This window comes from Chrysochloris asiatica, unplaced genomic scaffold, assembly GCF_000296735.1.
Source record: "Chrysochloris asiatica unplaced genomic scaffold, ChrAsi1.0 scaffold00377, whole genome shotgun sequence".
Classification (NCBI taxonomy): domain Eukaryota; kingdom Metazoa; phylum Chordata; class Mammalia; order Afrosoricida; family Chrysochloridae; genus Chrysochloris; species Chrysochloris asiatica.
In genome coordinates, this window is record NW_006408895.1 from 1,292,917 (window position 1) to 1,316,639 (window position 23,723).

General features: G+C 41.5%; 1 protein-coding gene across 1 annotated transcript in view; it reads right to left on the minus strand.

The window, feature by feature from the left end:
- The window catches only part of DAPP1 (dual adaptor of phosphotyrosine and 3-phosphoinositides), a 107,160-nt gene that overhangs the window by 27,444 nt on the left and 55,993 nt on the right, over window positions 1-23,723 (minus strand). The window contains exons 3-4 of the mRNA XM_006876377.1: window positions 20,740-20,873; window positions 1,055-1,185 (exon numbers count right to left, since the gene is read on the minus strand). Of these exons, the coding sequence (XP_006876439.1) occupies window positions 1,055-1,185; window positions 20,740-20,873 (265 nt within the window). The remainder of the gene's footprint in view (window positions 1-1,054; window positions 1,186-20,739; window positions 20,874-23,723) is intronic.

The following is a 23,723-nucleotide window of genomic DNA, read 5'->3' on the forward strand; positions in this document are numbered from 1 at the left end:
AAAGGATGAGTGAACAACAAGCGGTGTTGGAAATATTCCAAATGCATGAAGAGGAGAAGGAGCGCATTCCGAGGGATGCTTTGGACAGGGGTCATGAGTGTGGGATTGGCAGTAGATGAGGCCAGAGAGGTGAGCAGGGCCCAGGTGGTCCATAAGAAGTGTGAGCAAAACTGAAGCCTGTGAATCATGGAGGTCATGTGATAAATCTGCTATGAAAGAAAGAGCTCTCCAATGGCTGAGTAGAAAATGTACTGCAGAGATAGAAAGGTCACATGATTTAATATAATTTGTAGCTAAATCTCTTCCAGTGACTATTTTTCAAGTATAATGATTGTCACCTAAGAGCAGTTCTTGATATTTCATGTGTGTACTGGCTTCTTTCACATCTGTGCAAATCCAGGTCACTTTTACCAGGACTATTCAAAAAACAGGGGAGAGGAAAAGAATAGAGGAGGCTTGAAAATAATGAAAGGAAGGGAGTGCTGGAGAGAAATGGTAGCAGGGTCACGGTTCTCAGAACAAACATAAATGGAATCTCAGAAGAACAATGAATGCCCCAGTTGCTCTGAAACTGAACAATGGCCTGGATTGCAAAGATGTGCAGATGTTTTCTCTTCTGCATACTTCATTCAGTGAAAGAAAAAAGATTGGGGAGAGAAATGACATCTTGAAGTTTTATTGTAAAAGTAGAGACTATTTTTCTGCCATAGGCAGTTGAAATGTTTTTTTAAAAAAAAGTAAATTGAAAAACCTTGGCTAAGAAGAACAGTTTACTCAACCCATTTTATCATGAGCTTATTTGGCTAAGGATGAGAATTCAAGTGTCATTTTTTAAAGTATTTTAATTCTTATCACTATTGCCTCATATATATTTTTCATGCATTTACCCTGGACCAGATGAGTGAGCCATGGGCTTCAAACTTTACCTTCTTGTTAGAGTTTTGCATCCCAAATTAGAATAAAAAAGAAACTGTAGTTTAAAAAGTGTGTAGTTCTTGTTACACGTAAAACTTTTGCACAACAAGAGAGCTGTGCTCAGGTGGCGATCACTTACAGAAGGAGCAGTGGGCACAAGGTCATTTTCTGTTCTTCCTGTCTGCATTGCTGTGTGAACCCGCACAGATTCGTAAATGGATGGTTCTTCCACTTCCTTTGGATAGGGATGCTTCAAGACAATCAGAGTACCTAATGAAGACCAAAAAAAAAGTGATCAAATAGTATCACCACAAGGATGACTCCCAAAATGCAATAGCTGAGTGACTGGCTGGAGTATACAGTCTCTTGTTTCCTCTTTTATTCACATTTCATTTTCTTAGCCTTTACTGAGTAGCAACTATGTACCAGGCACTTAAACAGGTCCAAAAACCAAATAAACCTCCAAATCCATTGCTGTGAAGTTGATTCTGACTCATGAACTGGACACTGGAGGGATAAAGCACCATGAGACCATTTCTGGCTGGGACTAACAGGTTATTCAAACCTCACAGTCGACAGTTCAAACTCACCAGCTGCTCTTTGGAAATCCTACATAAGGTCGGTAGAACTAACTAGATGGTACTCAACAACAACAAGTACTGGGCTGGACTCCTGGTGTGGCACTGTAGGATCAGCACTGGACTTTGAGCCACAAGGTTGGCAGTTCAAAACCCACCAGTTGCTATTTGGAAATCCTATACAGGGCTGTTACGAGTTGAAACTGACTTGACAGCACTTGATAGCACTTAACAGGTAGTACTAGGCACTGGGGGAGATGATGTAATAGTTTCTAAATTCAATCAAAATCCTATACAGAACTGCTATGAGTTGGAGCTGACTTGACAGCACTAACAACAACAACAACAACAACAAGTACTGGACTTGAATTTACTGTAAGTTCGGTAGTTCAAACACACCAGCTGCTCCTTGGAAACCCTATACAGGATTGCTAATAGTCAAAACCAACTTGATGGCACTTAACAACAATAACAATAACAGTCCTCAGAATTAGTAAGAGATAATCAGTTAAGTAAAGCAGATGATGAGACCAATAGCAGCGTAATTTTGGCTGAGTGGTGGTGCCCAGGAGGGATTGGAGAACCTTTTTGTGAGATGTTTAAGGAAAGCATCACAGAAGAGGCCATATTTGATCTAGAGCTTAAATAACAACTAAACGTTTTTCCTAGTCCTTGAGTGGTACAAACAGCTAGCACACTCAGATGCTTTCCAAAAGTTTGGAGGTTTGAGTCCACCCAGAGGGGCCTTGGAACAAAAGTCTCTAGATCAACTTCTGGAAAATTAACTGCTGAAAACCACTTGTAGCCCAGTTTTATTCTGACACGCATGGAGTCTCCAGGAGTTGGAATCAACTAGACAACAACTAGCTGGTCAACAGAGATTTTCCAGGTGGACTTCGCAGAAACCATGGAAACAAAACAAAACAAAAGTGGGCTTTTGGTCCTCGTTTCTCACCAGTTCCAGAAAAAATCTGTAGCAAGTCAGTGGAGTTAAAAAAAACTGGAATAACAGCGCTTTTCCCCTCTCTCCTACCAACCAATTCAATGAAATAAATGAAACACAAACATTGCTTTTGTTAATTGAATATGAAATGAGCAAGTCGATGGCTCATGTGTGACTGCCTCCAAATCCATGTGGGGGAGGAAAGGTTCAAGCAGATGATGGGACCCAGCAGTGCCCAGTGTGATTTGAGAGCTCAGGACATTTCGGACTCAACACTTCAGGCATTTCTCTCCTTCTGAACCTTTTCCTTCTTCCAGTCCATCAGTCAAGCGTAGACTAGAAATTTTGGCTATTAAAAAAAGGTAGGTTAAGATGTTTTGTTTTTTTCTTCCTTCTGGCTATGACTTCTAGTTTTTTATTTTACTAAGGTCTTTTATAAGGAGCCCTGGTGGTGCTGTAGGCTAGGCACTGGGCTTTGAGCCACAAGGTTGGCAGTTCAAACTCACCAGAAAGATGAGATTGTCTGCTCCCATAAAGATTCACAGTCTTAGGAACCCTAAATACGGCCGCTAAGAGTTGGAATTTACTCAGTGGCAGTGGACTGACTTTTTTTTTTTTTTTCAGGTCTTTTATATGGCAAACCCAGGTAGTACTAGGCACTGGGGGAGATGATGTAATAGTCCCTTAATTCAATCAAGAGATATTTAACTGCACTCTACACTATGTGCAGGGCACTCGTCTAGGCACTGAGGATACAATAGTAAACAAAAGAGACACAAAACCTACTCCTATGGACATCAGGTTCTAGTTACCAGAGCCAGACAAAAAGATGACAAAGTATAAACATAGAATATGTTGAGCGGAGAGAAGTATGATGAAGAAACTCAGGAAGCAGGTTAAAGGGGATAGAAAGTGAAAAGAGTAGGGTTAGGGTGGGTGATATATTACATAGGTGGTCTGGGAAGGCCTTTTTAAAAAGGTGATTTTAAAAATTATGGAATATATTGTTGTTGTTGTTAAGTGCCATTGAGTTGGTTCTGACCCATAGTGTCCATAGGGTTTCTGAGAAACGGCTGGTGAGCTTGAACCACTGACCTTGCGGCTCAAACTGACTTGGCAGTCCAGTGCATTCACCCATAGCGTCACATCAGGACTCCATATAGAAAGTACTGTTGTTGTTGTGAAGTGTCATCGAGTTGGTTCCAACCCATAGCGACCCTGTATAGGGTTTCCGAGGAGCAGTTGGTGAGCTTGAACTGCCGACCTTGAAGTTCAAACGGCTTTGCAGTCTGGCGCATTAGCCCACAGCCACATACCAGGACTCCTATGAGTGCCCTCAAATTGAAGTAAGAGAGACAGTAAGGAAAGAAAAATACCTCGTTGGCAGTTAAAAAGCTTGTAAGTAATAATGGTAAAAGACCTGGTGTGGTGCTGTAGGCAAAACACTGGTCTGCTAACCACAGGCCAGCTGTTCAAACCCACCAGTCACTCTTGGAAACCCTTTACAGAGTTGCTATAAGTTGGAACTGGCTCGACGACACACAACAACAACAACAATTGATAAACCTAAAAACAGGACACAACCATCCTCCAGTACCTGAGTATGTATTGTGCACTGACTGCAAAAACAGCTGTGACTTCTGAGACCTCAGAACAGATAAGGCACTGCTTGTCAGTTGAGAAGGAATGCTGAGAAAAGCCAAAAGAGGTTCCCTGCTCTCAGCCCCAAGGAGAATGAGCAGCTCCAGCCTCCTCTTCTTTATCCAATTCATGTCAGCAGCATTGGAATCACAATGAAAAATGGCTTTTGTAGTTATCAGAAGCCCCAGGCCTGCTCCTGCAGTAATCACATTGTCTAGGCTCTTTTGTCACTGTTGTCCTTTCATGAGAACAGATCCAGTCATATAAAGAGAAGGGGCCGGGTTACAGTTTTACAGTTATAATGAAAGCAGGAACACTTAAATCAAAAGCGCCTGTTGTGCAGACGCAGGAACTGTGAGAACACAGGAAAACATTGCAGATGCTCGGGGCGTTTGGGGCTAGCTCCTTCCTAAGTGAACTCTATGTGCTTCACCCTGGAGAAGCACCTCCAGTAAAATGCTGCCAGGCAAAGAACACTGCACCTGGAGGCACAGAGCATGGTCTGCCACCACTGCCACAGGCAACCTGTTGACCTTTGGCAGCCAGTCTGAGTTTTTCAGTTCCTCCTCTGACAACTCAGAATAATTGTGCAGTGAAACCTGTTAAGAGCAGAGCTCAAAGGGACCATCTTATTTTTCTGGGTCTAGCAACTTTTCCACCTTAGACAGGGTGCAATCTTACTACTTTTTTTGTGTGTGTCCTGGTGTGGTGCTGTGGGTTAATGCACTGGACTGCATTTGTTTGAACCGCAAGGTCGGTGGTTCAAGCTCACCAGCTGCTCCTCCGAAACTCTATACAGGGTAGCTATGAGTCAGGACTGACTCGAAAGCACTCAACATCAGTGGGAGGATCCATAGGATAAGCACTGAACTGGGAACCATAAGGCCAATGGCTTAATCCCACTAGACACTCTGCAGAAGAAAGATGAGGCTTTCTGCCCTTGCAAAGATTTAAAAAGTCTTTGAAATCCTATGCAGGTGCTTATGAGTCAGAACCAACTTGATGGCACCTAACAACAACAAAAAGATTTTAAAAGCCTGTTGTTGTTGTTAAGTGCCTTCAGGTGAATTCCAACTCATAGAGACTCTATGCAAAACAGATTGAAACACTACCCAGGCCTGGGCCAACCTCACTATAGTTGTTACACTTGAGCCCATTTCTGCTGCCAATCCATCTCATTGGGGATTTTCCTCTTTTGTGCTGATCCTCCACTTTACCAAGCATGATTTCCTCCTCCAGGGACTGGTCCCTCCTGATAATATGTCCAAAGTAATGAGAGACGAACTCTGGCCATCCTGGCTTCTATGGAGCTTTCTGGCTGTACTTCTCCCAACACATATTTGTTCTTCTGGCAGTCCATGGTACTTTTAATATTCTCCTCCAACACCATAACTTAAATGCGTTCATTTCTTCTACGATTTTCCTGATTCAATGTCCAACCTTCACACGCAAATGAGGCTATTGAAGAAGCTCTGATAGCTTAATGGATTACAAGATAGACTGTTATATGTAAGACCAGTAGTTCGAATCTATCAGTCACTCCACTGGAGAAAGAGAAGGCTTTCTGCTCCCGTAAAGATTTATAGCCTTGGAAGTTCTGTACAGGGTGACTGTGAGTTGGAACCGACTCGGTGGCACATGAGGCCATTTAAAATACCATGGCTTAGGTCAGGTGCAACTTAGTCCTCAAACTGACATCTTCGCTCTTCAACACTTTAAGGAGTCTTGTGCAGCAGATTTGCCTAGATTTCTTAACTGCTCCCTCCATGAGATGGTTGCAACTCATGGTTCTTCAAAGCAGGCCAAGTTCTCATGCTGCCATCCCTCTCATTCTGATTCTTTTGCCTTCTTCTTTTACTTATAAAGACTCCTGGTGGCACAGGGGGTTAAGCCACTGGGCTGTTAACTGCAAGGTCAGTAGTTTAAACCCACCAACTGCTCCTCGGGAGAAACATCAGGATGCTTGCCATGGAATTAGCTCTGACTCATAATGACCCTGTATAATGGGGTTTCCAAGGCTTTAAAATCTTTTAGAGAGAATAAAGCCTCATCTTTCTCCTTCAGAGTGGCAGTCGCTACTTTGAAAAGCTCTTCTACCATTTAACTCATAAGCTTAACTGAGGGAAATGACATTAAGTCAATTAACTGTAAATTGACTTAACCTAGTAAGACAAAGAATGGGACTAAATTGAATTGTGGTATTAAGAAAATGAAAGTTTACTTATAAAATGGTGACCTCTCCTAAAAAAACAAAAACAAAAACCTGGAATCTTAAAAATACAGATGTCCTTTGCTTGAATACTCTTATCCAAAGAAGGTCCACTATATAGACATGTTGGCAAAACATCCAGGCTTATAATGATTTCTCTTGCTGTTAATTGTCCCATTAAGTACACAAAGGTAGAATTTACAAGGATGTAGTACTCTGGTAGCATAGTGGTTACGAATTGGGCTGTGAACTGCAAGGTCAGCAGTTCAAAACTACCAGCTGCTCCATGGGAGAAAGATGAGGTTTTCTGCTCCCGTAAAGATTTGCAGCCTCAGAAACCCTGTTCAGGGTCACTTTGGGTCAGAACTGACTCGATGGCATTTAATAACAACAAGAAGTACCACCCTGAGGAGTCCTGGAATGGGCTAATGCACTGGACTGCAAAGTCATTTGAACCACAAGGTCAGTGGTTCATGCTCACCAGTCACTTCTTCAAAACCCTACACAGGGTCGGCACGGACTTGATGGCAATTAACAACAACAAAAACAAGTACCACCCTGACCCCACTCCCAAGAACTCCTGAAGCCTGGGAAGCTCTACTTGGATTCATTTCTTGGGATTCTACTTAATTATTTATTTAAAGAGAAGATCCACCAACTGTTATTGAAAATCTCAGAGATTTCTTATTGTCTCTTGGTTGTTTAGCTTGCCCTTGAATTCAGGGAGGATATACTAATATTTGGAATCCTGGTGTGGTGCTGTAGAATAAGTAGTGGACTGCTAACTGCAAGGTTGGCAGTTCAAGCCCACCGGTAGCTCCTTGGAAACCCTATACAGGTCAGCTATGAGTTGAAATCCACTCAGTGGTGCTTAACAACAGCATACTAGTAACTTTCCCTAAAATTCCACTCCTCCCCTCTTCCCATTTTTTTTTTCCCCTTCAGATTGAGTTGCTTTCTGTTATTTGCTATCAAAAAAAGAAACTTATCTAATGTAGCCACAGACTCAGATTCACAATTTCCACCAAAGATCAAAGACAGTGCCTTGGCTCCAAAGGAGAGGAATTCTGGGTTAGTGATAATCAAGACCAAGTTAACACTAGGACATGGCTGGAAGATTCAGATGAAAGGCAACAGGAGATCAAGGGTGGTAGAGGAAGAAGAGGGAGAAAGACCAGCAACCACAGGCCTTGGAAACTTGCCTGCAGGTTTCACTTCAGTTTATGAACTACATGAGGGAGACTGTTGTTTCCGGCCTTTGATGTGAAACCTGGTTTCAGAAAAGCTCAGTGGAGATACATGTTTGAGATGATCAGAATGAGATCCAAGCAGGCATTCCAACAGGGTTGACTCAACAGTAACTTACAGGACACTTAATATGTGTGTACTAAGGTGCCCTGGTGACACAGTGGTTAAGTGCTTTGCTGTTAACCAAAAGGTTGGTGGTTGGAATCTACCTCTGGAAGAAAGATGTGTCAGTATGCTTTTGTAAAGACTTACAGCCTTTGGAAACCCTATGGGGTAGTTTTAGTCTGTCCTAAAGAGTTGCTATAATGAGCTTTAGTAGCATAGTAGGTTATGAGCTGGGCTACTAACCGCAAGGTCATTAGTTCGAATCTATCAGTCACTCTGTGGGAAAAAGATGAGGCTTTCTGCTTCCGTAAAGATTTACAGTCTTGGAACCCCTATACAAAGTTACTATGCATTGGAACCGACTCCACGACACACAACCACCACCACCACCAGCAAAGGGTTGCTATGAGTCAGAATCTACTGGACTGCAAAAGGCTTGGTTTTCGTATTATGTTTGCAATGTGATTAGATTGCATTGAAAGATTCTTTAGTTTGTACTCCAGAAGGGAATTCAGAACAAGAGTAAGAATGGTCTCAGGACCCAGGCATTAGTTTGTTACCTGAAATAGCGCATTGAAAGAAATATTTCCTGAAAGAAAAATATTTGCTTAGAACATTTTTTTTTAATGCATGAAAGCTAGTGTTTAGGCACTGATTTGGCACTGTAAGATAAGCATTGAACCGGCAACAACAAGATTGGTAATTCAAACTCAACAGCCACCGTCGGAAACCCTGTACAGGGTTGCTATGAGTCACAACCTACTCGAGGGTGTAGAACAACACCAAAGCTAGTGTTTACTTATCAGTCTCCCCAGGTAGACAGACTGTAAGGTGAGGACAAAGATCATATCTGATTCATCTATCTAGCTCATCTTCATCGTGGTGCTAACAGTACTTAGAGTATAGTTGATACTCTCAATATTTTTTACTAAATTAAAATAAGATACATTAGTTCACGTTTTATTATTGCCTTTAGGTTTTGAGAACAGGTTTTGCAACTTGCTTATGTGTTGTGGTCTTTTATGCCTTTTTTTTTGTCTTGTATACTTTTTTTTTTTTAAATGTTTTATTGTTCATTAGATGATAGTTTACATGAGCTTTAGTTTTACATTCATTCCATCGTATATCATCTCATTGCCATGGTTCCAATCCCCTCCATCATCAACCAACCAAAGGGTATATCCTAGAAACCCACCCCCTACACTTCCCCCTTCCCTACCCCACCCCCAGTTTTTGGCCCACAGTCCCTTTCCCTCTCTGGATCCAAAGTCCCCCGCCTCTTCATCACTCCACATCATCGTCTCTGCCTCTATCTCAGGCATCTCTGTCTCTCTGGGTAGGGTCCTGCTCTCGGCTATTCTCCGTTGATGGTCCCAGAGATCTCCGCTCCTATCCTGGAGAATTAATCACTCCCTTCCTTGTTACAAAATGTCTACCTTTGCATTTCCAACCCCACACTCTGTCCTGATAAGCATTATTCACTACAGTATCACGAGTTACCCATCTGTATGTCTTTTCATCAGCTCCGCCCAGAAAGATAGAATTGTACCCAGTGGAGATTCTGCCTTCCTCCATGCTCCCTAGCACTAGGTTCCCTTTTGAAAGCTTGTAAGCCAGTCACTTCTTGCCTTTGTAGTCCCTCCTCCCCATTTGAGTATCCAATGTCCCAGTTGCCCATCTCCGTCCACTCTGTGTGTGTATGTTGGGAATGTTTCTTGCTGTAAGGATTTGTTCCTTCTTTTGAGTTGCTGCTCCATAGGTATAGGTCAAGTTCATCAGATTGTATCAGCACACTTTTTTTTTTTTTTTTTTTCCCTCTTCTTTCTTCTCCTGGATGAGCTCCGATCATCCAGTCATCCGGTCCAGGTCACGTGGGTATCATCTGCAAGTGTGGGAGCTCCTGTGCTCATGCCCTCTCTTCCTGTCAGCCAGTGGCTCCGCTGTCCTCTCGAGTCCTCCGTGGCCACACCACTGACTCTGGGCCCAAGAGTCCCCAGGCCTCCTCACACTGCTTGCCAACCAGGTCCCCAACTGGGTCCACAGAAGTCCACTGAACATTGTAGGGCTTAGCTTGCTGCTTCATTGCTGCTTTTACCTCCTTCCCCCCATCGGTGATTTGTGTGGTCACCAGTCAGAGTGTGCATTTCTGTTGAGTCTTAGTCTTGGAAGGGGGTTTGTGTTGAGAGGATCTAGCCACTTGCCTTGACGTTTCCTAGGGTATCATTTTGTTTGTTCTTGTAGTAACAGTCCATCTGCCTCCATTTTTCCTGCAGGTCTTTCTTTCAAGAGGTGTCTTTTATTCTTCTAGCCGCTCCAGGCTGTCTGCTCATCCTTTCAGTGGAGATTTCTCATCTCTGGAGATTTGGATGTGGTTCCGGTTTCTACCTAAAGTTTTATGTATTGCAAAGGCTCCGCAAGAAGCCTTGTTCACTGGATTTGCTGTAGCCCCGTTTTAGGTATTCCAATCAGTCATAGGCAGAAGACGAACTTACAAGCCTTCTAGTGTGATGTTTCTGACTATTCCTTTCTTTCCCTCTCCAGTGTCTACTCTGTGCTACCCGGTCAGGGAAGCGCCGGAAGTTCCTTTTTATGCCTTTTTTGTTAATGAAAAAGACATTTGGAGGGTTTACAGAAATATTTAAGATGCTCTGATGGTGCAATAGTCAAGTGCTCAGTTGTTAACCACAGGGTTGGTGGTTCAATCCATCAATAGTTATGTGAAAACAAAGACCTGACCATCTGTTCCTGTCATGATTATAGCCCAGAAAATTCTACGGGACAGTTGTACTCTGCCTTATGGAGTGGCTAGGTCAGAAATGACTTGAAGTTTACAACATCATCGAAATATTCAAGACCTCTCTCTCCTCCTTCTTTGCTACCTGGTCTACAAATGAACCGTGTTGTTGTTGGTAAGTGTTGTCGAGTTGATTCAGACTCATAGCAACCCTGTATAGGGTTTCTGAGGAGTAGCTGGTGAGTCTGAATGGCTGAACTCGTGGTTCAAATTGACCTTGTGGTCCAGTGTTTTTCCCAGAGTGCCACACCAGGACTCAACTATATCCCACCACAAATTAGTGCTAGTGAGAACATTACAGTTTACATATAAAGGGATCAGGATGTTGCAGGGAGAAATACAAAGCTAGCCTATGAGAAGATTCTATTAAAACATCTATGCTAAGTAAAGTCACTCTCTTTTTGAGTGGTCACAAAATTCTATTATTCAGAAGAATTCACTATGGAACAGCTTAAAATTTAAAGGAGATATGACAAATAATCGATAATTACAAATTCAATTGACTCTAATCTAATTCTTCATGATAAAATAAAATTTATAGCTCTCACATAGCATATAATGGAAAAAATTACCACAAAGTGTTTCATTAAATAACAATAACATAGTAACGACTGAGTACTTACGTTATGCCAAAAATTATGTTAAGGGCCTCATATGTCTAATTTCATTCACTTTTCACAATAAATCATTAAGACATGAATTATTACCATCAGCTCAGTTTTATAAGATGATGAAATTGAAGTTAGGGACTTACATAAGTTGCCTGAGGACACAAAACTAGCAAATACCAGAGCTACCTACGTGTTGATGTGTTTAATCTTTCTGTGATATATCATTCTTAGCCTCTGTATATCACTCTCTATGGCTTGTGAAATGATGTACTGCATCCAGTGTGGGCAAGAGATGACACATCCAAATCTCAGTGTGAAAAATGGTTGTTTTAGAAGGCAGCCTGAAGTCAGAAGATGTGAATTTTTCCTCAACATCTCTCTTTAGGTCTCAGTTTCTTCATTGTAAAGGAGAAATTAAATGTTTCCTGAGCTGCCCGTCATTCTTTAGTTAATCATGTCCAATTGTTGGGGGACAAAATTATTAAGTGCTGGGAAACTTAATAACCAAATATGTGTTCTGTTTCTTATTAAGGTACAATATTCATTTGAAATACTTGGTGTCATTTTATCTTTGCCTCTCATTTTTCTTTTCCTCTACTTCTTCCTTTAAATCTTATATTTTATTTGACCGTCTTATATTTACATTGCTGCTGTTGCCAGGCTCTATAGAGTTGACCCCACATACCAAACTCGAACTAGCTGCCTTAGGGTATTTTCTTAGCTCTAATTTTTACAGGAGCAGATCACCAGACCTTTCTCCGACAGAATCACTGGGTGGGTTCAAATCACCAACATTTCTGTTAATAGCTGATCCTTAACCTTTGAGGCACAAGAGTTCCTTATTGTATCTGCATTGCTGTTGTTAGTAAGTGCTGTCAAATTAAATCTGACTTATAGAGACTCTGCATTGGGTTTCAAGGAGTGGCTGGTGGGTTTGAACCACTGACCATTGCAGTTAGCTGTTCAGTGCTTATTCTACAGTGCCACATCAGGGCTCCTTGTATCTGCATGTTGTTGTTGTTGTTATTAAGTGCCGTTGAGTTAGTTCTGACTCATAGTGACCCTGTATAGGTTTCTGAAGAGTGGCTGGGAAATTTGAACTGGTAAACTTGTGGTCCAAGCCAACCTTGTGGTCCAGTGCATTATCCTACAGCAGGATATCCTACACCAGGACTCCTGTATCTGCATGGGATGCTCTATATCCTTTCTGGAGAGACATGGATGAGATGGGCTTAAGTATTTTGAAGATGTGTACTAGTCAGGATTTTTATTTCTAGTATAATTTCTTAGATGGACTTCTGGTGTGGTGTTGAAGGATAATAATGGACTATGAACCACAAGCTAGGCAGTTTAACCCACCAGCTGCTCCTTGGAAACCCTATAAGGGTTGCTATGAGTCAGAACCAACTCAACAGCACATAACAACAACAACAATTTATTAGATGGCAATATAAGGACAACAATAGATACAAAGACCGTCATTCAGACTGATTCACATTCTTTAGAAGAATGACTTTACAAACTCTAAAGATGAGTTACTGAGGGAGTCCCAGTGTGGCACTGTAGGGTAAGTACTGAACTGCTAACCACAAACCTGACGGTTCAAACCTACCAGTCACTCCTTAGGAATCCCATACAGTATACAGGGTCCTTGTGAGTTGGATCTGACTCAACAACACTAACAACAACAACACTGAGGGATCAGACTAAAGTACATATTTCAGTACTTTAAGATCCTGCATTATGTGGCAAGGATTCTTCATCTCCAAATCCATTTCATGCCATGCTGTGCTGTGGAAATACAAAACTGTAATATCATTGTTAGACAAGTTCCAGGACACAGCATGCTGAATGGAAAGTACCTACACTTTAGAATCAAGTTAACCTGCATTTCAATCTCAGCTCTGACATTTAGTAGTGATGCAATCTTGGGAACATAACTTAAATCCTCTGAGTTTTGATTTCCTCATCTTAAAATGAGATCATAATAAGCATTTCTGTAAGTGGTTGAAAAAATTAAATATAAATAATTTGATGTATGTGAAAAGATCTACCAGAATGGTTGGAACATAATAAGCAAAGGTTGGTTTCAATCTCTTCTTGCCTGCATTTTTTCCCCCAAACATAGCTCATCTACAAACTAAGAAATGTCTTTACTTTTGGCAAACATAAACTAAACGGTGAATCCTGATGGAAGTTTGGCAAAATTTCAAGTTGTCACTGTTTATTTCCAGAAGTGTCATCTAATACTCAAATTAAAATTAATTTAATTAGTTAAAATAATTTAAATGGGAAAATAGCAATTGTCACAACCAAAATAATAATAGTTGCTGCTGTGGTTAAGTGTTGTCAAGTCAGTTCTGAAATAGCAGTTATCAAATGTTTGGGAATGCCAACATTATATAAGAAAAAGAAGCGCAAATTTTACATTCAAGGAAAAATCAGACAAGATCTTCAAAACTAAAAACCAGTTATTTTAAAGAGTAAGTACAAAAACATACAACACTTGATGTGTATCTTTGTAAGAATAGTGTGGAGGCCACATCTGATCTCCACTGACTTCACAGGAAGAAGGAAAAAGAAAAGCCACATAGTCCTTCACCGATTCCTATAAAGTAGAGGTCAGACATGCCTCTAGCCTCCAACCTTCTTACCAGTTCTAGCACCAGCCATCCCTCCCACAGCAATTGATACTTCTCGGCTGAGTTATAGCAGAGAAGTGCGTTCAGGGTGAGGCTTATGGTGGAGTGGAGTGCATTTTGGGCATTTATTAGCAGCACTTAAAGAGTTTTGCAACATTGCCTGAGCCAAGCAGAGATCAAGGAGCCACGTGGCCAAAGACCAGAAGCAAGTGACCTGTTTCACTCTGCTGAAGTCATTATAGTGAGTACCAGGGCAAAGTGTAAGGTTGTTGGTTATTTGAGTATTTCCCCCCATTTCCCTTAGCCGTAATGCCAGTTGTAGTCATGTGCAATTGAGTCAATTTTCCACTCACAGTAATCCCATGTGACTGCCCCCAAAAGGCTTTTTCTAGGGAGTCCTGGTGTGACACTGTGGCTTAATGTGCTGGACTGCAAAGTAGGTTTGAACTGCAATGTTGGTAGTTCAAGCTCACCAATCACACCTTGGAAACCCTATACAGGGTTGCTATGGGTAGGAACTGACTCCACGGCACTTAACAACAAAAACAATCTTTACAGAAGGAGCCCTGGGGGCTCAGTGGTTAAGCATTGGGTTGCTAACACAAAGGTTGATGGTTGGAACCCACCAGCCATTCCATGAAGAAAGATACAGCAGTCAGCTTACATAAAGATTGTTGTTATTGTTGTTAAGTGTTGTCAAGTTGGTTCTGACCCATAGCAACCCTGTATATGGTTTCTGAGGAGTAGCTGGTGAGCTTGAACAGTCCACCTTGTGGTTCAAACCGACTTTGCAGTCTAGCACATTTAATCCACAGCGGCAACTCTACCGGGTAGTTACACTTTGTCCTATAGGGTTTCTGAGTCAGAATCAACTCAATGATGACGGTTTTGTTTTTGTTTTTATTTTTAAATTTCTATGGGAGCAGATCACCATGCCTTTCTCTTTGTTAGCAGCTATACGCTTAACCATTGCACCATTAGGGCTCCTATCCATACCAGAAGATGAGTCCAGAAAGTTACTCGTTAATAAGCTCACTTAATAGATACTGCGGTATGAGGCTGGCTCTGGGCCTTGTCCATTGTGCAGGAAAATGCTTTCACTGGTGGTTTTCAGATACACAAAAGTTTTAAGAAGAGTCTGCACTTCACCTTATGGTGAACAGGAAATCATAACCCTGGAGCCTCGTGAGCACAAGGAGTCAAGGCCAGGAGCCAATTATTGAGCGAGCAAGAAGTAAAGACATATACTTCAAAGGGCAGCATTCAAGTTTCCATGAACTGACCTATGAGGCCCCTCCTGGTTTAAGAGTCATCACGACTTCAGAGTGTTATCTTAGTTCCTGAGGCCTATTCCTCCCAGAAGGGCAAAACTGAAACACTTATCTGTCATGACTTTTGCCTCTTATTCCCTGTCTTGGTGGCTTTGCCTTCATCTGTCTGAGACAGATAAGCAGAATATTGCAGTTAATGGAATCTAACTCAAGGGTTTGGAGTAAGCAAGCCAAGAACATATCCATTAGCACCAGTGTCCTGTCGCAAGGATTCAAACAGCAGTAAACTCCCCCACTGGAAAGTGAATAGGATAGAGGAGAGGCAGGGGAGGGGATAAAAATCTTAGTTTCCTGGGTTTTACTGCAAAGAAATGAAACAATAATATAGCAAGAATAGCAATACAGCAAATTTTAGCCTTGGAGCAAGCTGCTATAGGAGATTCACATATTTAATGTATTAACTATGAACCTTCTTTGGAGTCCTGATGTGGCACTGTGGGTTAGTGTGCTGAACTGTAAAGTTGGTTTGAACTGCAAGGTCAGTGGTTCAAGCTCACCAGCGGCTCTTTGAAACTCTATACACAGTCTCTATGGGTCAGAACTGACTCAGTGGAGCTTAACAACAACATGAATTTTCTTTAGTCAGCTGAATGCATTCACAGGAAATCTTAGCATTGTTCCAAATTTAATATTAAGGAGACCTGGGTGGTACTGTAGGATAAGCGCTGGACTGCTACCACCAGGCTGGCAGTTCAAACTGACCAATCACTTCACAGGAGAAAGATGAGGCTTCCTGCTCCCATAAAGATTTACAGCCTCGGAAACCCTGTACAGGGTCGCTATGAGTTGGAATCAACTGGATAGCAGTGGAAATTGATTTGGGAACATGAAGGCATTGGTGATTCAGTGACAGAATTCTCTCCTTCCATGAGGGAGACCTGGATTAGTTTTCTGGCCAGTGCACTTCAGGTGTATCCAACACCCATCTGCCAATGAAAGCTTCTGTGATGCTATGATGCTGAACTCATCTGAGTTTTCACACTAAGAAGACCTGGAGATGTGCTTCCAAAAATTCAGCCATCAAAAACCCTAATGGAACACACGTCTACACTGACATACATGGGGTAGACATGAGTTGGAGTTGACTAGATGGCATCAGGTCACCAGTGTACCTTTGAGTAGTCTTAGGTCATCCTCTGACTGGGTCATTGAACCACTGCCAGTAAGATCCAATCAGAAATCACTCCATTCACTAATCTGAAACTTACTTGACATATTAGTAGACAGAACACCTACTCTTTTCCTAACTGGAGAAAGTTCTGGAAGAAGCACGGAAACTGATCATAGGCATTGAAAATTGGGTCTGTTGTTGTTATGTGTCGTGGAGTCGGTTCCGACTCATAGCGATCCTGTACAGGGTTTCCAAGGCTATTAATCTTTACACGAGCAGAAAGCCTCATCTTTCTCCCATGGAACAGCTGGGAGATTTGAATTGCTGATGCTGAGGTTAGCAGCCCAATTCGTAACCACTACGCTACCAGAGAAAATAGGGTCTAGGAGGAGAGTTTTAAGGAAGGGAGCAGCTGCTTGTAGAAGGAAAAGAGGTCCAAAGACAATGACTATAGTAGTTTTGAAACCTATAAAAAGTTCCTACTCATAACCATCATATGTTTATTCACCCAAAGTGCAATGTATTTCACCAGGAACTGGGGGTTATAGAGAAGAACAAAAATAGAGATGAGCAAAGCATGGTCCATGCTTCAAAAATCTCTTCTCCATTGCCAGTGACTAACAATTGAACAAAACTGAGTGTTGGATTGGACACAAATGAGAATTAAGTCTTAAATGATTTGAAAAACTGAAATGTTTCCTAAAGCCAAGGTAGCAATTAAAATAAGTATACTCCTACCTGCCATTTTTTAAAAAAATGCGAACTCTTGTTGCTACTGAGTCTTGCCCACCCCAAGTAAAACAGAACAAAACTTTGCCCAGTTCTGTTTCATCTTCATATCCATTGGTATGTTCATGAGCCATTGTTATGGCTACTGTGTACTTTGAATGTCTTCCAAACTAGGTTGCTCATTTTTCAGCACCACATTGGGCAATATTCTATGTAGAGTTTTCATTGGCTAATTTTTGAAGCAGATCACCAGGTCTTTCTTTCCAGTCTATCTTAGTCTGGAAGTGCCACTGAAATCTGTGTACTGTGGATGAATCTAATAATAAAATATTCAAGTCACCACAGTAGGACAAAGAAGTAATTTTCAAGGCTGATTGAAAGAATTTCTACCATAATAAAAGACAACAGTTTCAATTTTATAATTTGGGTTATTTTATTATGGGCCTAGTATTGTCCATTTAAAGTAAGGCAAATATTTTATGGTTTCCACTGTGCATTTTTGGTGTTCTGGTGTGGTGCTGTAGGATAAGCACTGCACTGCTAACCACAAGGTTGGAAGTTCAAACCCACCAGTCATTCCTCAGAAACCCTATGTAGGGAAACTCGAAGGCACTTAACAACAACAGTTGCACTTTTTGTCTATCCTTGACACCATGTGATTAAGATCAAGGCCTATCCTGACCACATAAATAGCAGAAAAGGCAGAAGCCAGTGGTAGCTTTCTCATCCCACCACAATGAAGTTAACAGAAAGCCTAATGACCACATTTACCAAGAAAATGAACATGTACAAATTCATGGTAACTAACTGTGTTACTAAGTCTTGAGTTCCTCTTGTGCTACAGGTTCATGGAATTTCCCAGCTTTTGGTTAACTGATATTTATCATATTTTAGGAAAAACAAAGTTATGATTCTCAATCAAAAATAGGAAGATCTACTCATATAGTAGGGAATAGACACAGGGTATGGAATAGACACAAAATAGTTTGGGTGTTGGGGGAGTGCAATACACAAGAAGGGGGAGGGGAATGGAAGAACAAGGCAGATGGGAAAACATTTAGGCAGATTTGCATGGACTAAGTGGGACAGAGATAAATAGTGATGTATTTACTCAACCTGGTACAACAGGGCTCTGTGATACAGGATTGAGGCATAGTTTGAATGGGTTGCGATGGTGGTGGTTATGTGCCGTGGAGTCAATTCCGACTCACAGTGACGCTGTACAGGGTTTCCCAGACTATAAATCTTTACGGGAGCAGAAAGCCTCATCTTTCTCTTGCAAAACAGCTGGTAGTTTCGAACTTCTGACCTTGTGGTTTGCAGCCCGATTCGTAACCACTAAAAGGGGGAAATGATGTTAAGATACTTGAATGTCTTACGAGTTTTAGTTTTCCTTGTCTACTATTGTAAAATAGACATTTGAGGAGGAGCAAAAAGAATAGTCAGAAACATCACTATAGAAAGTTTGTAAGTCCATCTTCAGCTTATAACTGATTGGAATACCTAAAATGAGACTAGAACTTGCCCACTGAAAAAGGATTCCTGTGGAGCCTTTGCATTGCATAAGACCTTAGGTGGAATCCTGACTCCCATCCAGAATCATCTGAGGTGGGTATTTTCCACTTGCAAAGACACACAGACCAGCCTGGAGCAGTTAGAGGAACAGAATATCCTTCTTGAAAGAAAGACCAGCAGGAAAAATAAAAAACAATAATGGCAGTCTGATTGACTGCTACAAGAACAAGCAAGTTGTTCGCTGGGGAGCCAATGAGGCAAACAATCAAGTCACTTCAGGGCAAAACCCCTTCCAAGACTGAAACTCAAAGGGAATACACAAGCAGGCATGTAATCTTGCTGGTGACCACGCTGTTATACCAATAAGGGGGAGTGGGGGAAAATCAGCAATGAAGCTGTGGGCTAAATGCAACCTGTCAACCTAGATTGAGACCTGGTTGACCAGCAGTATAGTGAGACCTGGGGATTCCTTCGCCCATGGACAGGGACACAGAGTAAAGTGAAGCGTCCAGCTGATATGAAGTAAGGAGAGATGCACAAGAATGCTCATACTTGATGACAGTACCCATTTGACTTAGCTTCAATGGCTGGATGATCAGAACTCAACTAGAGGAAGAAAGAAGAGGAAAAAAAGTGTAATCCACTACAATTTGATGAACTTGACCTATTACATATGGATGTAGTAACTTAAAAGAGGGAATGAATCTTACAGCAAGGGTTAGTCCCACTCTCTCTGTACACAGGGTTGACAGGGATGGGCATCTTAGACATTAGCTACCCAAAATGGGGGGGTGGTGGCTAGGTGGGGCCTAAAAAGGCACAAAGTGACTGGCTTACAAGTTTTCAAGAGGAAGCTTAGTTTCAGAGGGTATTGGGGAAGGTAGAATCTTCAATGAGTCATTTCCAACTTGTCTAGATGTGGCTAGTGAAAGGAGATGGGGATAAGACTCTTGTGGTTCAATAGTGAATAATTTCTATCAGGACTGATTGTGAATGTTGCAAATGTAAAGGTAGACATTTTGTAACAAAAGGAGGGGAGTGGTTGATCTTGCAGTCCAGGAGTGGAGGACTCTGGGACCATCAATGGAGAAGAGCAGAGTGCGGGACACTGTCCATAGAAGCAGTGATACCAGAGATGGAGGCAGAGACGATGACATGGAGAAATGGAGCGGCTGGGGACTATAAACTCAGGGATGGAGAGAAGCTGTGTGCTGATGGTTGGGTGGCAGGCTTGCAGGGATACCCTTTGGTTGTTTGAATGGTTTTATATTCCTGAGTGCTTTGGTGTACATAAACAAAACAAAACAAAACAAAACAGAGGGAATGGAAGCAAATGCTGTTGAATGATGATGCATGGAGGGGACTTAATCATTGCAATGAAATGAAATACGACAAGATGAATGTAAAGCTGATGTTCTCCCATGTAAACCATCACTCAATTCACAATAAAAACTTAAAAAAAAAAAAAAAGATCGATTACTTAATTTATTTAAATACCAAAGGTGAACAAGTTGGATAATTCTAGTACCAGAATACTCTTTGTTTTCTTTTTAACTTGAATTTTTCTAACCACTCAAATAAAAAAATTTAAAACTTTCCCAGACATACTTCATTCCAGTTAAAAAATTTTTACAAAAAATACAACAAAAGAAACAGAATTTATAATTCACAAAAGTATTTTCTAGTCAATACTCAGTGATCTCTAAGGAATTTTAAGCGGGAACTTTATTTTTAGCAATGCTCAAAAGTGTCTTCACTCACATGCAAACTGTCTATACCTACAATTATGAAGAACCAAAAAGTTGAGTTTACCTTTATTCTTCCTTTATTGTTGCATACATTGTTATAAAATGCATAGACTGTTTTAAAGAATTTGTCGATGTGTTTTTATTCAATTCACATACAAAAAAGACATTCTGAGAAGATACCTACTTTGTACAAAGAACATTATTTTCTTGTAAAGACAACGTTGAAATTCTGAAATAAGTATGTACAGATATGCACACACACAATTGATTAATGTAGCATATGGCACAGTAAAGGGTCCTGGTGTGGTGCTGTAGGATAAGCACTTGACTGTAAGGTCAGTTTGAAAAACAAGATCAGTGGTTCAAACTCACCAGCTGCTCCTTGGAAACCATATATAGGGTCACTATGAATCAGAACCAACTCGACGGCCCTTAACAATGACAACAAGTGTCATAACAACAGGAAATATGTTTCAAAATAAATCAAATTGTTTATCATATACAGAAAATTTAACAAAAATGACAGCCATGAAATTATTTAATTTAAATCTGCCTCCCTCCCCCCCCCCCTTTTTCTTGAAATAATGTCTTAGAGGTCAAATGTCTGTTCATTGCTTACCTGTCTCACTTCCAATCAGAGGCTGGTTTGCAAAATGTTTGACAAAGTCCTTCAAAGATGAGAATTCATTAAAGCCAAATTTAAATGAATATCCAGTATATTCAACATGAAAGTGTTTGACAGAGTCTTTGGCTCTGAAAGGAAAAAGAAGTGTTGATCATTATTGGAGACATGAATGTACTTTTGGTTACTAGCTTCACCAACAACCCTTTTTTTTAAATGTTTTATTGTGAGTTATGTGATAGTTTACATGGGAGAACATTACTTTTACATTCATTCTTTCGTATAACGTTTCACTGCCATTGTTACATTCCCCTCCATGCATCATCAACCAACCAAAGGCTATATCCTGCAAGCCTGCCCCCCACACCCCTCCTTCTGGTCTTCAGCACACAGTCCCTCTCCCTCCCTGGATCTAAAGTCCCCCACTGCATCATCATCTCTGCCTCTATCTCAGACAACACTGCTTTTCTGGGTAGGGTCCCACTCTCGGCTCTTCTCCGTTGATGGTCCTAGGGACCTCCGCTCCTAGACTGGAAAGTTAATCACTCCCTTCCTTGTTATAAAACGTCTACCTTTACATTTCCAACCCTCACAATCAGTCCTGATAACAGTTATTCACTATTGTATCACAACAGACCCATCTGCATTTCATTTCATCAGCCCCGCCTAGACAGCTTGGATACTACCCACTAGAGATTCTGCCTTCCTCCTGGCCCTATGGCTCTGGGTTCCCTCTTGAAAGCTTGTAAGCCAGTAACTTCTTGCCTTTGTAGCCACCCCCCCGCCCCATTTTGGGTAGCCAATGTCCAAGTTGCCCATCCCTGTCTACTCTGTGTGGAGGGGGTGGGAATGATTCTTGCTGTAAGGATTTATTGCCTCTTTTGAGCTACTGCATCCATAGGTGTCAGTCATGTTCATCAAATTGTATCAGATTACTCTTTTTTTCCTCTTCTTTCTTCTTCTGGTTGAGCTCTGATCATCCAGTCACTGAAGCGAGGTCAAGTGGGTATTATCTGCAAGTGTGGGTGTTCTTGTGCATATGCCCTCTCTTTTCATCAGCTAAATGCTTCACTCTCCACATTGTAGGGCTTAGTTCGCCGCTTCATTGCTGTTTTCCCCTCACTTGCCCTTATCGGTGACGAGTATGGTCACCAATCGGAGCGTGTATTCCCATTGAGTCTTAATCTTGGAAGGAGGTTTGCACTGAGGGGACCCGACCACTTGCCTTGATGTTTCCTGGGCAAACAACGTGTTTGTTCTTGTAGTAACAGTCTGTCTGCCTCTACTGTTTTGTATTTTTCCTGTAGGTCTTTCTTTTAAGAAGTATCTTCTGTTCTAGCCGTTCCAGGCTGGTCTGCTCATCCTTTCAAGTGGGAATTTCCCATCTCTGGAGATCTGGATGTGGTTCAGGCTTCTACCTATAGTCTTATGTATTGCAGAGGCTCCGCAGGAAGCCTCCTTCACTGGGTATGACCAATAGCCCTTTTGAAGAACTGAGAATGATGACACAATCCTCAGACTCAATGGTAGTTTTATAGAGAGTACTTATTTCCTTTTGGCAGACTATTTTTCACTCTAATGAAGGACTAAAGATAATTCCTTCTATACACTCCTCCACTTACCAAAAGTGTCCTTGCACATTAACCCCCTTAGAAAAAAGAAAAAGTTACCATTGGGTCAATTTTGACTCATGGTGATTCGATGTGTTACAGTGTGGAACTTCCCCATGCGGTGTTTGTGACTGCAAGCTTTATGGAAGCAGATGACCAAGACTTTCTTCTATGGCACCACTGGATAACATCTAACCACCCACACTTAAGTTACAGGACAAACACAAACCATTTGCATCTTTGTCTTTGGACATTAATTCCCTTAAGGAGCATGATTTGAATGACAGGGAATAAAGATGCTAGAAATGGCTTGTAGCACCCTCACCAAATTTTCCTCTGTCCTTAGGCCTCCTTCCTTACCTGTTTGAGAGTCAGTCAGAATTCTGCTTTATCATTGAATGAGTTTTGTCAGCCCACCCCTTGCCTGAAAATCCCAATTTCACTGCCTGCAGAATAAAATAGAAAATTCCCTACATTGTCATTTTCCAGCTCATTTTTGGAATGTGGCAGAGTCTTAAATGAATAAATTAAAGTACACAGGGTTGTTTTATCTGACTCCACTCTATCCTTCCATTCTTCCTTCCCACTATTTCTCTCTGTGTAGTACATACTCCAACTTGAGCCGACATCAGATTTACCTGGAGGTTTTGTTAAAACACAGATTGCTGAGCACCATCCTGATTCAGTAGGTCCAGGGTGCAGTTTGAAAATTTACATTCCTAATATTTCTGGTTTTCACTGTGTCTCTCTTTTCACTGTTAATTCTCTAACCTTTCTTTCTCATCTGCCATCATTTGATTGAGTTAGAAAGGCAAATTCTATGGTTTTTATTTCACCTGTTGTTATGCTTTCATGACTCTCCTTTTTCCTCTAGGGCATCTCGAAGATTCCAGTCCTAGAATTCCTGAACAAATGCTCAGCCATTGTGCTCCTAGAGTCTGCAGGGCTTACCTCCTTTGGGAACCTCTGTTGTGATCCATCAGGACCTACTACTCTCTAGGGAGCTTCTACCACGAATTCTTGTTTTTAGGTATCATCGAGTTGATACCAACTCATAGCGACCTTTTGCACAGCAGAACAAAACACTGCCCATTCCTGAGTCAACCTCACTATTGTTGCCACACTTGAGTCTATCAATGCTACCACTTGGCTAATCCATCTCGTTGGGGGTCTTCCTCTTTTTCTCTGACCCTTCACCTTACCAAACATGATATCCTTCTCCAGCAACTAGTCCCTCCTGACAATATGACCAAAGTATGAGAGATGAAGTTTGGCCATATTGGTCTCCAAGGAGCACTCTGGCTGCACTTCTTCCAAAATGGATCTATTGTCTCTTTTGGCAGCCCATGGCACTTTGAATATTCTCCTCTA